The 15,561-nt window shown below is 42.4% G+C and overlaps 1 protein-coding gene across 2 annotated transcripts in view; it reads left to right on the forward strand.

The window, feature by feature from the left end:
• Nucleotides 1–10,655: 10,655 nt before the first annotated feature.
• IGF2BP1 (insulin like growth factor 2 mRNA binding protein 1) overlaps nucleotides 10,656–15,561 on the forward strand; it is a 38,201-nt gene continuing 33,295 nt past the window's right edge. For both annotated transcript variants that reach the window (XM_065896504.1, XM_065896506.1), the window contains exons 1-2: nucleotides 10,656–10,830; nucleotides 12,012–12,072. In XM_065896504.1, the coding sequence (XP_065752576.1) occupies nucleotides 10,656–10,830; nucleotides 12,012–12,072 (236 nt within the window). The remainder of the gene's footprint in view (nucleotides 10,831–12,011; nucleotides 12,073–15,561) is intronic.

Here is a 15,561-nt window from a genome sequence, read left to right on the forward strand (position 1 = left end):
TATGTCATTACTTCAAACAAACAAGCAAACTCATAGAAGAAGAGATCAGATTTGTGGTTACTAGAAATGGGGGGGTGAGAGGAGGGTGAATTGGAAGAAGGTGGTCAAAAGTCACAAACTTCAAGTTATAAAAGAAAGAAGTGCTAGGGATGTAATGTACAATGTGATTAATATAACTAACACTTCTGTGTGATATATACGAAAGTGGTTAAATACGAAAGTGGTTAAGAGAATAAATCCTGAGAGCTCTCATCACTAGGAAAACCAATTTTTTCTATTTCTTTAATTTTGTATCATATGAGATGATGAATGTTCACTGAACTTGTAATCATTTCATGATGTACATTAAGTCACTACGCTGTACACAAACTTATACAGTGCTGTATACCAACTATATCTTAATAAAACTGGAAGAAAAAAAGTATTGTTAACAATTTTTCCAAACTTTATTATTTCCATTAATTTCTATTATGAAATATTTATACTTAACGAAAATAATGCAAACTATATACGCACGGTTTCAAGAATAAAACAAACACTTGCATAGCCATGACTCAGATTAAGAACTAGGACATCCATTCCCAGTATCTTTGAAGTGCCCTATGAGCCTCGCTACAATCATCCCTGTGCTACTTCCCAAAATTCACCACATTCTGGAAGTTTGCTTATCATTCTCTTTCTTTTCTTTAAAGTTTAACCTCTTTTGGATGCATCTCTGAACAATATATTGTTTCGTTTTGCATATTTTTTTGAACTTATATAAATGGAACCATAATGTGTATATTACTCAGTCTCTGTTTTTTTCTTTTTTTCAATCGACATTACGAAATTCACCCATACTGATACACATTGCTAAAATTCATTCACTGTTACTGCTCACTAGTATTCCATTGCATAACTATACCTGGCTTTACTTACCCACTCTCCTGTTGATGAATATTTGTAGCATTTCTAGGTTTTGTTATTATAAACGACGCTGATGTAAAATATTCTTGCACATGTCTCTGGGTACCCACACGCAAGAGTTGCTGTAAGGTAATTTCTAGTCTTTATGCACATGTAGTTTTTTTTTCAATCACACAGACTATATAAGCACAAATACTCAATTTTGTGACATGCATTTTTTGTAAGCTTCCCCCAAGTTTTTCTAAATTCTGTTTGAACATAATTTTTTTTGATGTTTTAACACAAATGTAGTTTTATTTTATTAAAGATTTATGCTAGTAACTGAGTTAAGAATTTGCATACTCAGGTAAAATAAGATAAAGGAGAAAATTCAAAATAATAAGACATGTATTCAAGGAATTTTATACAAAATACTGAGTCCAAACAATATCCCCAAATTTAACTCTATAACAAGTGCTAAATTATCTATTTTGGGGACTTCCCTGGTGGTCCACTGGATAAGACTCCACACTTCCAAGGCAAGGGGCACGGGTTAGATCCCTAGTTAGATCCCTAGTTGGGGAACCAACTAGGGATCTAGTGCAGCCAAAAAAAATAAAATGAAATAAATAATCTATTTTGTCGGTAAAACTAATATTACTGAGGTTACACTGTGAAATGATATTACCTCTGTTGTATTTAATTAAGGAAACAACATACAGACATACATCCATTACTGTATTCATGTGGCCAGTTTGTAAACTAAGCAGAGTGTAACATGAGATAGTTTCATGCCTCTCTAATCACAGTCATCAGTGATGATCTATGGAATCTCATTTTCACACCACTTAATGAAAAACTGATCAAATTTAATAATTAAAAAATTTTTTATTTTAAAATTTAGTCTAGTTTAAAACTTTAATTTTAAACTCAATGTAAATCACGTTTCTTCCTCTGCATTATATATGTTCAGGCTTGATCTGGAACTCTTGACAGTTTATTGTGAAGGATGGTAGGAAATATAAAATATAGGTCAAGTGTACAATTTGATAAGTTTTGACACATGTATACACGCAGGAAATCACAACCCCATTCAAGAACGTGACTCAGAGAGTGTGGAATTTTGTGTATGTCCTTCAGGAGCAGAGTTTCTGTTTCTAACAACCCCCCAGATCTCCCAAACACAAGCTCCACTGGCCTTGTTTGAACATAATTTTTAACGGCTACATAATATTTTACTAAGTAGCTATGTTAAAGTTACTTGAAGATTCCACTACTTTTAAGCATTTATATTGCCAACATTTTTTTTCTTGACACGCACATAACACAGCCATGTTCTTTTTTTTTTTAATTTTGAAAAAGTTATTTTTTGCCTTCTTTAATCATGGTAAAATATATATAACATAACATTTATAACTGTAACCATTTTAAGCGTAAGGTTCAGTGGCAGTAAGTACATTTACATTGTTGTGCAACCATCACACTATCTCAAGAACTTTCTTATCCTCTTAAGTTGAAACTCTGTACCCACAAACATTAACTATCCACCCCACCTGCTCCTCCCAAATCCTGGTACTTTCTGTCTCTGTGAATTATTTAACTATTCTAGGTATCTCATGTAAGTGGAATCATATATTTGTCCTTTTGTATCTGGCTTATTTAATTTAGTGTAATGTTTTTAAGGTTCATCTATATTGTAGCAGGTATCAGAATTTCATTTCATTTCTTTTTAAGGCTGAAAAAAAAGTTTTATATACTGGACTTTTGGTAGAAGTGTTACTCAAAGGTGCAATTTCTTAGTCAAATGGTATGAATTTTGAAAGGCTTTTGTTGCTTTAAATTTGTTTTCCTCCACAGTTATATGGAATGTTTTATTTCACTATATTCTTGCTAGTAATGAGTATTATAAATTAAAAACAAAACAAAGCACTTTGCTATTTTCATGACCGGCTTAATTTTTTCTTTAATTTAACCTGCTATAAAAATTGGTTTGACTTCTCCTTGAGGGTTCATAGCTGTATCGATAGCTAGGATATTCAATAAACATCTACTATGGGTGGGTGACTCTACCAGACATTCTGGGAGATAGTCACCAAGATGGAAGGCTGTCCTGGAGTGACATTTTTGCTTTGGATGACATACAAAATAACAAATCATTACATGGTTAATGGGGTGCTAGCTGCATTCCCAGAGGAAGACCCTAAGAGGGCTCTTGGCAGGAGGTGCATGTAGACTGTCCCTTGAGATTGTCATGCTGGCTGTGTGGCATCAAGGGAGATCAGGATGACAAAGAGATGTGCCAACTAACTCTGATGGTTGCCAATGAGTGCCTGAAACCCTGAGTTGAGAATAATTCCGAGGCTATTCCTTTGACCAGACATGGAGAGAGGATGTTCCTCAGTGGGCAATGGGTACTGTCATGGGCACAAGACTAGGGAGCGACAAGCCCAGAGATACCCCTTGGTTGCTATTTTTGACGTAGACCAGTCCGTTTTTTGGATGGCTGCATTTACTTGTAGTTCATCCGATGATGGTTGAGTATTGTATTTAAAAAAGAAAAGAAGAGGTGGGGAGGGGAGGGGAAATGAAAGAAAAGAAGGAAGGAAGGAAGGAGTGGGGGGAGGGAAGGAAGGAAGGAAGGAAGGAAAGAAGGAAGGAAAGAAAAAGCACTTACAGGCTGAGCACAGCATTTTATCTAATCGCACTGACCTCATCTTCTTCTCAGGTAGTATCAAAAGATACTTATTTTATATATATACACACACATACATATATATACATACATATATATATATACACATATACATATATATACACATACACATACATATACATATACATATATATATATGTCAGTCACCTGTGTCTGACTCCCTGGGTGATAGTCTTTACCCCCAGGGATATGAAACATAAAATGCTAATAACCAAATTAGTTATAAGCAACACAAGACACAGGAAAATGATGCAAAGAAGTACAAGTGTCTAGTGAATGTTCAGACAACACATGCTGGGAGTACAGGATGGAGGAGCTCTGGGGTCTGAATTACCCTGGAGTTCTCCTCAAAGATGTAACAAGTTTCCCGTTTTGGTGTATAAAATAATTCAAGCATCTCTGTATCCTTCCACTTCACCGGAAATAACAGTTTGAATGACAACAAGTCAGTGATAGTGGGAGAAAAAGGAAGAGGAAAGGAGTGAAGAAAAGCATAGAAAGTTTGAATAGGTACACGGATTAAAAAGAGGGAAGAAATGGGTTGAGGGGCAGAAGAGTCAGAGAATAATAAAAGGGGGGAGAGAAGTAACAAAGAAAAAAGAAAAATTGAAAAGAGGGTAAAGGTAAAGGGGGAGGAGGAAAGGAATTGACAGTGTCGGGAGTAGGAAGAAAAATGGAGGAACAAAAGGAGAGGAGGGGGGAAGAAAAAGGGGAGGGGCGGGGGGAGGGGCGGGGAGGAAGAGGAAGATAGGGAAAGAGATCCTGAACCTCATTTCAAAGCAATTTAGAAATAACTCTAATATTGCTTCCTACACACTTTGTAAGCAGATTTTAGAAGTGAAAAGAAATTCATAAAAATTATTCAATCATTTATCATACACATGCTAATCAAATACTTTCCAGTTATGTTTAAGAATGGAAGTTGTGTTAATAATAATTCTAAAAAAATTTTCAGCATTTATGGGAGAAGTGTGTGGACCAAAACTCTTTCTAGATTGTTAACCCATGAAAATTGAAATCACTTTTAGAATTGTATCTCAATTTAGTTAGACAAACAGTTTTTAAAAAATAATATACTGTTAGGCTGGGTCCCTTTCCTTTTACAAAGGAAAGGTTTGTTTTACAAAGACAGATTGAAGTGTTTTTAATGAGTATTTTGCTGATGAAATATTAGTGAAATAGTATATGTATTACTTTTTTCAACTTAATAAAAAATAGTAGCATCCCCTTTTAAGCACTCAGAAACATTTAAGACACCTCGTGAAAAAAAAAGTCCTAACTAGAAACAGGAGTAAAATCAATTAATTTCATCATCAGAAGTAAATTTTTAATGAAGCAAACAAAAATATTTTGCTTTCCAGATAGAAAAATTCTTTCAGTCTTAAAAAACATAGAAGTTATGCAGCTAAAGTCAAATTAACTCCATGCAGTTTGATGTTGTAACTGATTCATTTTGAATTAAAATCATTTAAATACCTAGAAGATATGTAGCTTTCAAGTACAAAATTGTCTTCCTACTATTCCCAAATAATATTGAGGTATGTATTCCCTCACTTTTGTTGCTTTTTACAATTTGTTTTATTTTGAAAAGTAACATTTATTTCCTTGTCTTTTCTTCAATTGTACAATTTCCCCCCCAACAAACCAATAATCTATTTTACATTTTGTGCAAAATAGGGACTAAACAAAGTTGTTCATTATCTTTTAACCAAATAATTTTGGAGTGAAATGCAGTATTTGTAATCTGAGGAATGTTATCGACCATCTCTTTTACATGTGTCAATAGGGGCTAGTGTGGTACAGTTTAATTGACTAACAAATTGAATTTGGAAATATCCATTTTTTTTAAGTTAATAAAATAAATGACTCCCCGCCTGATCCAAGTTTCTACATTGTAAACCTGGGCCAAAACCAAAAATTGAGCAGCTTTGTCACACACATTGCGTGACCCATACAAAAACAAATGATTGCTCTTCAAGTTCTTTTTCCTCCTTGAATCTCTTCTATCTCTGGAATAAATACATTTCTATTTAAGGCTTTAAACATTGAACACTTTTACATAATAATTTGAAGGAGGAAATTTCCTTTTCTGCTTATAATTCTCTTACATTTTATGAGTTATCTTAAACACATAGTTACCTTTATTTATTTGACAGGAGAAAATGCTGAATGTGCTTTAAAATTGGGACAAATGTACACTTTTTCAAAGTGTATAGGCATTTAAAAGAACCACACTAAGACTTCAAGTTGCAGGAAGAAATAAAATATCTGAAGACAGTAACAATGAAAAACAAGCAAACAACAACAGAATAAACAAAAACCAAGCAAACAAAAGACAAATTCTTTCAAACACTTTGAAGTCAAAGTGGCCATATGTCAGTAAATGTGAAATTTTCTTTTTCTATATTTCATAGAAACCGTAAGTTTATTTCAATATTGATTATGATTCATTAGAAAACAAAAAATGGAAAAATTATATTTTAATGTATTTTCCTCCTAACTGCTTTCCAGTTTGTGTGTGTGTCTTTTTTGTAAAACATGTGAACCTTTTAAAATAGAAAGTCATTGATAACTGTTAGATTTAAAATGCAATATATATTTTGGGGATTTATCCAAAGGAGCTAATCTAAAAGAAGAAAAAGTTATATGCCCTCAAATACCTATTCAGCACTGACAAAAGTAAAAAAAATTTGATGTAACATATATCTAAGAATAATGATTAACTTACACATGCTGGCTAAAAATGATCATTATCAAAACTTGGAGGCAGCATGGGAAAATACTTATGGCACAACAGCAAGTAAAAAATCAAGATATACAAATAAGATGACAAAATATAAAACTATTACAAACGGAAAACAACTGAAAATACTAAAATTAATTTTGTATGACAATGGTAGACATTGATTTTTTTTACTTTATATTTAAAATTTTTAAGTTGTTTTATTCTCTTAATTTTTTTTCTCTCTGCATGTATTTGTATGTTCACAATGAAAGAAAATGGATCAGAATCCCATCTTTAAAATGGAGTCAAGTTTCAGTGTTTCTGAATTCAGAGAATTGAATTATGTAACTAGACCAAACAGTTCTCCAGGAAAAAATAGAGAAGGAGGAGGAAGGGGGGAGGAGAACAACAAGAAGTATAATAATAATACTTTTAAAAATCATTATTCTTAAAGAAAACAATGTATCCTGCAGCTATATTTTTAACTCTCACAAACTAAGTTGAACTCTGCACTGAAGATTAAATTTTCCCAAAGAAGTTGTGTAGAAAAAAAAAAATTAACAAATAAATGTTGAGTAGTTGTCTTTAATTTTTAAAAAGCCAAAGAAAAGAATGATGATAAATTATGGAATCCCAAGTCATCCCATTCCTATCCCTAACCTGGGAATGTGAGTCTTGACAAGAAATAACCCTTCTCTCAGGTTAATTTTAGAGCTGGACTCACTTCAGAGGGGAGAGATGAAACACCAGTCAACATCATTCAGTCTCCCCAACCTCAGCCTAAAACAGCCAGGTCACTGAGGCAAAACTGATTTGGGGGCTAAAAGGGTCTGCATCTCAGCCCCAGCTGCCTCCTCTCTCTTGTGTTCTTGCAGCCTCTGACTATACACAGAAGCTCTTGGTGGGGGTGGGGGGAGGATTAGAATTCAGTGAACAGCTGATTTTTAAAAAGAACTAATCAGTTTCAATTTATCAGTAGTTGGTAAATTTTTAATTTAATACATTTATATTTTTTCCTCTGTCATTTTAAAACATTAAAGAAACTGAGTCATTTCAGCTAACATTTAGACTTCTATTTTTAAATGGAAAAAATCAACATAAAAGTGAACCGATTTCAATTATTAACTTAAATTTGTTTCCCTTTGAATTTAGGATAAGAAAAGGTGGGCTGCATTTTACAGACGTCTAGAGATCTGAATGAAGATTTTTGTGGGGTGTAACTTGCTTTTGTTTTAGGAATAAAGAGAGAGTAGTGGACATGCTCCCCAGGGAGAAAACCTGAGAGGTGCTTCTATTAATTCCTAAAGATTTAAATTAAATGAAGCAAACTGCACTTAAAGTTTCTGGGAACTGGAATGCCCTCCCAAGTACCCTCTTCCTTGTTCCCAGATATAACAGAAAAGGTTTCAGGAGATCGGGGTTCCTATATAGGGAAAGGCCAAGGAACACAACAGCCTTTCTGAGACCATCTTTTAGCCCTTTCAAAAGTACACGCACAGCACCAAGAAGAGTCCCCGGGCAACAGACCCACACATTCTCGCCAAGATAATTTTTTTCCCCTGGCCTCTTAATTTTCCTCCGAATGTTCTTTGCTCTAGTACAAAGAACATTTGTATTAGCTTGCTTTTCACTTAAGAAATTACTTCTTGAATACCTACTATGTGGCAGGCAGTTTCCAGCTCGTTGGTTTGTTTTAAATTGTTTATGGTCAAGAGCTGACTGACTATTAAGAGTTAGAAACAGGGGGTAGAGTCGGAGGAGGTGTGGGGGGTGGAAGAGAGATATCGCCCACCTTCTTGGAGAGAAAACATTTTTTGTCTGCTCAGCAACTGATGGCTTATGGTATTTTAATTTCTGCAGACCCATGGAAAGAAAAAATATCACAAAAGTAAAAATCCGACAAACACGTGGCTGGCAAGAACAAAACGCGGATTTGGAGGGTGGGTTTTTAAGGTGGTGGAGATGGAGAAACCGAGTTGGAAGCCCTCCCCCACCCCCACCCCCGCCCCAAGCCCCATTTCTTTTCAGCGCGCGGGGAAAACGGGGAGGGGGACAAAAGGTGGAGCGTGCAGTTAACTCCTGACTTTTGAACGGTAGAAAATCTTCTGCCAGAAGGGCGGTGCGCCGAAGTCGGAATCGGCTCACTGACTCTGCAAACACAAAATAATAACAAGAAAAAAAAAAATCTAAGGCATTCATATCGGTGCAGCCAACACGTGTTGCGGAGTCGGCCCGGGCCGCAGGCGACTGAGACAATGGGGTCGGGGACCGGGAAAGGGAGAGTGACCCCCTTCCTCACCTGCCCTCGCAGCACGCGTGCCCGCGACAGATTTCTCCCTCCCTTAGAACCCAGAGCAAAACCCCAGCTTCCGCCCAGTTCGAGGAGACTCTGGTATGACTGGGGGTCCACCCCCGCCCCTTTCCCTGGTTCGCTGGGTAAGGGGGCTCCAGGGTCCCCTGGCCGCGCTCTCCACCACCCGCTGGCGCCATCCCAGCCCCCGCCGCTAGAAACTCGTTGGCCTCGCTCGTCCCTCGGCCTGGGATCCCGGGTGCTCGTGGACCGCACGCCCGGCTCTGCGTAGCGTAGCCGGGACTCCGAAACGCGCGGCCAACTGCCCCCTCCCCCACCGCCGAGACGGGGTGCGACCGCCCACGTCTCGCCCCTTGCCCAGTCGGGTCCGTCCCTCGGGTTCCCGGGGCTAGAAGATCCGGAACGAGTTGGTCAAAGGCGAGGGAAGGGACCAGGGCGGATCCGCTTCCCCCTCCCTAGGCGGGCGGGGGAGGGGCCGCCGCCCCCTCCTCCGAGCACAGCTCCCGCCCCTCGCTTCCCCGAGCGCCGAGCGGAAATTACCCCCTCCCCCTGCGGGTCTGACCTGGGGACGTGGGCGGGGCTTAGAGCTCGGCCCCCGGCCCTCGGCGCCTCTCCCGCCTTCCCGCCGGGATCCAAATCCCGCACCCCAAACAAAGTTCCGAGACCCGAACCCAGCGCTGGGAAAGCTGCCGTCGCTGTCGCGGGTGGGACGGGGGTAGGGTACTCCACCTGTCTGCCCCCGCGTCAGGGAGGGAGAAAGGGATCATTTAGATCTCCACCCTGTCACTCCCTGCCTGAGACCTCCCCCTTTGGTTAGCCCGGGTCCGCTCACGCGACCACTCCTCTTCCTTCTCTCCACCCCTCCCTCTCTCTCGGGGTCATCTTGGGCCGGATCCGCGCTTTCCCCCAGGACCACGAGACGTTATAGTTCGACAGCCGAACCCCCGGTATGAACCCCGGGGGAATCCCGAAACATGATTTCCTGTGGATCCCTGGTTTCCAGCCACGATCCCCCGTGTTTCCAGCTTCCCAGTCCCGCGCTCGCAGGGCCCCTCGATCCTGTATCCCCGAGGCGAGGGATTCTCCTAGCGCTGGGGCTGGGAAGGCCGAGACCCCCCCCCCCTACTTAAAGATCTAGGGGAATAGCGCTTTTCTTTTGAAATCACCGGCTCGCGCGACCCCCTCTTGAAGACCCCAAAGTCCTCGGCTTCTCTTTGTCTCTCTCGGCCGTCCCCCGCCTGTCAGTCGCTAGCAGTTAGCTGGGGTAGGGTGGGCAAACTCCCCCCACTCCCGGCCACTCGAATAAAAAATAACCGCACATTTTATCCAACCCATTAAGAGGTGGGAGATTCTGGGCCGGACCACTCTCCCCCCAGCTAGGGCCCGGGTAGGGGGATGGGTGGGGGGCGGGGCGCCTCCCTAGGGGCCAGATTCTTGCAAGGGGGAGGGGGCAAGTAGAGCTTCGGGAAAACAGCCCCCACCAGCCCAACTTACCCGGGGGGTGAGTTAAGAGGCACCCTCCCCCCTCCCCCGGCCGGGAGTTTGGTGGGCTGGGCCGGGTTGGAGGGCCCAAGGGCCCAGAGGCGTCGGGGGTCTTCCCCTGCAGGGTGGGTGGGGGCTTTCACCACGTGGCTTCGCCTTTTTTTTTTTTTTTTTTTTTTCCGCTCCATTTTTTTTTTTTTCAAGTCGATTTTATTTAGAGGCGGCGCCAGGGCGGCCGCGGAGAAACGTGACACACCAGCCCGCTTGGAGGGGTTTCGGACAGAAGGGAAGGAGCCGCGCCGCGTCGTCCGCCTCCCAGCGCGCCGCGGGCACTTCTCCCGGGCCTCCCCGAACTCTCCCGCGACCTCTGCGCGCCCTCCGGCCGCCTTCCCCTCCTCGGCTCCGGACAACTTCAGGGGTGGGGTGCAAAGAAAGTTTGCGTCTGCTGCCGCCGCCTCCCGCCTCGGCCTAGGAGGCTCGCCGCCCGCGCCCGCCCGCTCGGCCTTGCCCAGGACTGCGTCCTGCCCGAGACCGCCACCATGAACAAGCTGTACATCGGCAATCTCAACGAGAGCGTGACCCCCGCGGACTTGGAGAAAGTGTTTGCGGAGCACAAGATCTCCTACAGCGGCCAGTTCTTGGTCAAGTCCGGCTATGCCTTCGTGGACTGCCCCGACGAGCACTGGGCGATGAAGGCCATCGAAACTTTCTCCGGTAAGAGTGCACCCACCTCCCCGGAAAAAGCACCGCGAAATGCCTGAACAACGGGGACCTGCTCCTCTTATTTCCTTGCCCGCCAACTCCTCTCTGCCCCCGGCCTGCGGGGCTTGGCCTCGGTACCGACGCCCATCCACCTTCTCCGACGCCCCCTGCGTCCCCTCGCTGGCCCCTCGCGCGGAAATATCTGTCTTTTCTTGCCCCTTCCTCTTAGCCCGAGATGAAGAGCTGGAGGCTTTAGTGAGGTGATCCTCCTAGCCCCCAACCGACGGGGCGGGAGCCCCTGTTGGCAGGAGTTGGGGGGGCTCGCCACCGAGGCGAACTCTGTCTGGGCGCCCTACGTCAGTCCCTCGGTGTCCGAGGCTGGACGCCCCCACCCCGTGCGCACCCCCTCGCCTTCCTCCGCCGTAGGCCTTTCCGGGCTGGGAAGGGGTCCCCGCTCCGCTCCCGACCTCCAGGGTTTCCGTGGGGACGGCAGCCTTCGGGCCTGACCTGAGAGGAGCGGGGTCCCGCCTACCGCCCAGGGCTCGGGGCTTGAGCCATTTTGATTTGAAAGTGGGGCGTGAGCGGGGTGGCGCGGCGGCGGCGGCGGCGGCGGCGGCGGGTCGCCATGCTGCTTCCCGAGACGCCCAGGCTGGGCCGAGAGGCGCGCGCGGCGGCCGCCGGGGACCCTCCCCGCGGGGCCCAGCTCCCCTCCCCCGGACCTCGCCTCCCGGCCGGCCCCGACAGGTGACCACCCCGCCGCCCGAAGCCCTTCTCCCTGGTTCGACAGGAAAATAAAGTTTCATTCTGCAGCCCCACCCCCACCCCCCGCCACAGACTTTGGGAGAAACGGGGAGCCCTTTCTCGGCCCCTTCTCCCCACATCTGGGAGCCGTAAAGGCAGCCGGCCCACACGGACGGACGCCCTCGCACCTCCCCCAGATCCGGCTCCCAGAGCCGTCCACTACTCGGCTACCTCAGTGAGAGAACAAAACAAAAATTCAGAAAACACGGTAATGAATATAGAGAGTCCACCATTCCCCAGGCGACCTTTTCGCATCCGGCTGCGGAACCCACTACCTGGATTCCTAGGAAGATCTCAAATCCCAGTAACTCCTGAATTACTCTGATTTCTCCTTCCTTTTGCCCCCCCCCCCGTCCAACCTCTCATGTTGTCTTTTTCAATTTAATCTTTAGGGAAAGTGGAGCTGCAAGGAAAACGCCTAGAGATTGAACACTCCGTCCCCAAAAAACAAAGGTAGGAAAGAGCTCTTCTCTGGGGAGGGGGTCAGCCTGGGGGCGCTGAGAGGCTGTGTTCAGGGGTCCATAGTGTCTCCAGTGGAAGAAACCCATTACTGGCCTTCCCACCCCCAACTCCGGATGTTGGGGGCAGGGAGGGAAGATTGGCTAAGATCTTGTAATGGGTGGTTTACAGCTTGTAAAAAAAAAAAAAGCTGAGGCTGGGGTGGGCTAGGAGATGTTACTTGGAGAAGTAAAAGCGAGAAAAACCAATAGAGGAGGAACCTTGTGGAGTTTGTTCAAGGTGTGTGGGACCATTTTTGTGGGGAAGCTAAAAATCTTTAGAGAGTTGAGACTCATGGACATTCAGCAAGTTTCTAGCAGGACTATTTTTCCCCCCGTTCCCTCACCATAATTCTTAAGTGGATTGGGAGGGGGTCCCCTTTGACTCCCTAGGGGAAGTGGAATGAATTCCTGCCCCCCAAAGAATTCTGTGCTTTATTTATATTTCTGCAACAGGCAAAGACGTTATTTTTTCACAGACACCTATCTCTAGTCCCTCCCATCACACATCCTCCCCTCCCAACTGGATTTTGCAAATATACTTTGGCTGTACTATCCTTTCTGAGCCCCCCACCCCCACTCCTTCAGTCCATTGTTGCAAGGGGACCGACCATCTGGGGTGAGAGCTTTGTGTTCAGGCTGTGAGCTGGGGCTCTTTGGAGGGTCTAGAACTCCCTGGATGAATGGTGTGTGTGTGTGTGTGTGTGTGTGAGAGAGAGAGAGAGAGAGAGAGAGAGAGAGAGAGAGAGAGAGAGGGAGAGAGAGGGAGAGAGAAAGAGAGAGTGTGTTCCAATACCTTCCTATCCTCACTTCCCCAAAGGGAGTAACTCTTACCATGTTATCCCCAAAGCTGATTCATGGTTCAGATCTTTCATTGAACTCTGGCTGGGAAGTATAAGGGCAGTCTTTCTGCTTTCTCAGACCTGACTTTAAACATGTTGACAGTGCAGAGTTTTCTCTCATGTTGCAGCCTCCAGTAAGTCTTTGATCTTCTCCTCGCTTTCTCCCCTCATTTCAACTGGAAACTTGCTACATTTTAGAATAGTTCCTGGCCTTTTCTGGGTGGGAAGGTGCAGGTGGGTGGCTGTGTTTTTCTGAAGGCAGTTAAGAGAGTCTAGAAAGTTTAATGTGAGAAAAATCTGTTCTGTGGTTTAGCTTGAGATATTTAAGTAACTTGGAACTATTGTTTCTATAGATGATCAATATGGCTTGTAACTATGTTTATAGAGCTTGTGATGTAACCTCAAGTGCTTGAAATACTCTGTTATTGGAAAGGCAATTAGAGTTAGGAGTAAAGAGACAATAAAATCGGAAGAAAGAAAAAAAGTCTTATTTATTATTTGGAAGCATTTCCTGGAGATGGGAATGAGAGAACTATGTACACTGACATCAGTAGATCTACTGAGAAGATAGTGGATATTTGACCTGAAAGCTAAGTGTTTGAAACATGTTGATGGACAATAACCAGAATAACTGGAATTCTGAAATATATGGAATTTTTTTCTTTTGCTCTAAAGGATGGTTTAAATTTTAAAGGGAATAAAGTGATAAGAAAATAGCAAAATGTGATGAAATGGAACCCAAAACATTTATATTTTAATTTTCATGGTGCACAGTGTTTATGGATCTTTTCCCCTAAGCCATCTGCTTGCTTTAAAGCCATTTTTAGGCTCCTTGTTCCCTCCAAAATGTATTACTGAAGGCTCCTTTGAGTTGGGAAGGGGTGGGGTTTGTGAGGAGTGGGTACAAAATCTTCCCTTCCACACCCATATTATATTCAATCTTTTGTGTATTCTCCCCCCCTTCCTGAAATAATTTTTGAGCACAAACATTGAGTCAGTTGTGTTTTATTTTTTTCTGAGTGGTGGTGAGGCACTTCATTTTTCTAGAATGAATCAATTTTTGAAGTTTTAGGATTTAAAAAAAGAAAGTTTGTTTTCATGAAGTCAGTTTGCTCTCTATCATTTTGTGTTCTTTGAGGAAGCATGTTGTGGTATGTGTTTTTAGTCTGTCTGAAAGTATTTCTTCAGTTGGTTTGTTCCTGGCTTTTTCAGTCTCATGATGTATAGAACCGGAACTAGTTAATTAATTATGACTAATATATTTTAAGCAAAATGAACAATGGTGCATATATATATTTTGTGTGTGTGTATATATATATATTGTTTTTACTGTTTAAAATAGAGGAGAACTCTTCTTGATGTACTCAGTTGCAAATGAATTATGACTTTTTAAACATTTCTAAGAGATTCATAAAAACCTGGCAACCTAAATGTTCCTCTTTTTGTTTTTTTTTTAAGAGGGGGGTTATCAAGAAAATGATAAAATATTTTTTAGCAGTTAACTCTAACTGATTTTGAAGTATTAATATATTTTGTTTTAACCTTGTATCTAATTGCTTAATATAATTTATTCCTTTTTAAGAACTCAAGAGACTGAACTTTAAGTTGAAAAACTGAAAACATTAAGTGGAATTTTTAAAATGGGTGGCGTTAAATTTCTCTGAGATCACCTTCCCAAATACCCTCTTAGTTAGTGTTGGAATTTTGGTCAAGAGTTTCAGCTTATTGTTGAGAATTTGTATATATTCACTGTCAAGTATTAGGACAAAGGAGGAAAACCAAAAGCATTTTTAAGACAGTTGTGGAAAGGATTTGTATGTTTGTTTGTTTGTTTGTTTTTAAGACACTTGAGTAGTTAAGGTAGAGGGGGTATCATGTTAGTGAGGCTTGGGTATTTGGGGAGAAAATTCCTTAAAAGGGAATTAAATTTTTGTTTCATTTGCCACTGTGTGTGCCTTTTTCTAGAGGAATGTGGCCTAAAGATAGCATACCTCCTGTCCACTGGTGTCAGCAAAATAAAAGTTGTTGCTGTTAAGAAAAGAAGTGAAGAGATGTACTGCATTTCTGTAGGTGAAATGTGTTCAAGTTAAAGACTTTGATTTCCTTAGGCAGATTAATGGTTGTTTTCTCTGACTTAAAATGAGGTGGGCTAATAACACTTTCCCTTAAATTTTTAAATATCAAAAAGCACACAAAAATTGGTCTCCTAGCCCTCTAAGTGTGAGAACTCTCAGAAGAGAAGGTATTCAAACTTAATTCTGATTTTATGGTTTAATTTTCTGAAGTTAGTTGCTTCAAAGATCTCTGCAAAGGGATGTCTCGTAAGTGGCAAAAATATTTTTAAGTGATTTGCGGAGACTCTGAAGAAATAATTGGATCACTAAATGTTTTCAAAACAGACAAGAATTTTGCCTTCAGAAATGGGTTTGCCTTTAAGGAAAATTGTTCCTATGGGCTGAAAATTAATTATGGGGGTTGTTAAGAAACAAGGGAATGTCTTTAAAAAACAACTATAAAGGAGGACAAGTACTAGGGTGGGAGTACTTGCAGGCACTTTTGCTTTAGTGGTTATGGTTGAAAGATACGTCTGACCAGATAATCAA

This window comes from Phocoena phocoena, chromosome 19, assembly GCF_963924675.1.
Source record: "Phocoena phocoena chromosome 19, mPhoPho1.1, whole genome shotgun sequence".
NCBI classification, from domain to species: domain Eukaryota; kingdom Metazoa; phylum Chordata; class Mammalia; order Artiodactyla; family Phocoenidae; genus Phocoena; species Phocoena phocoena.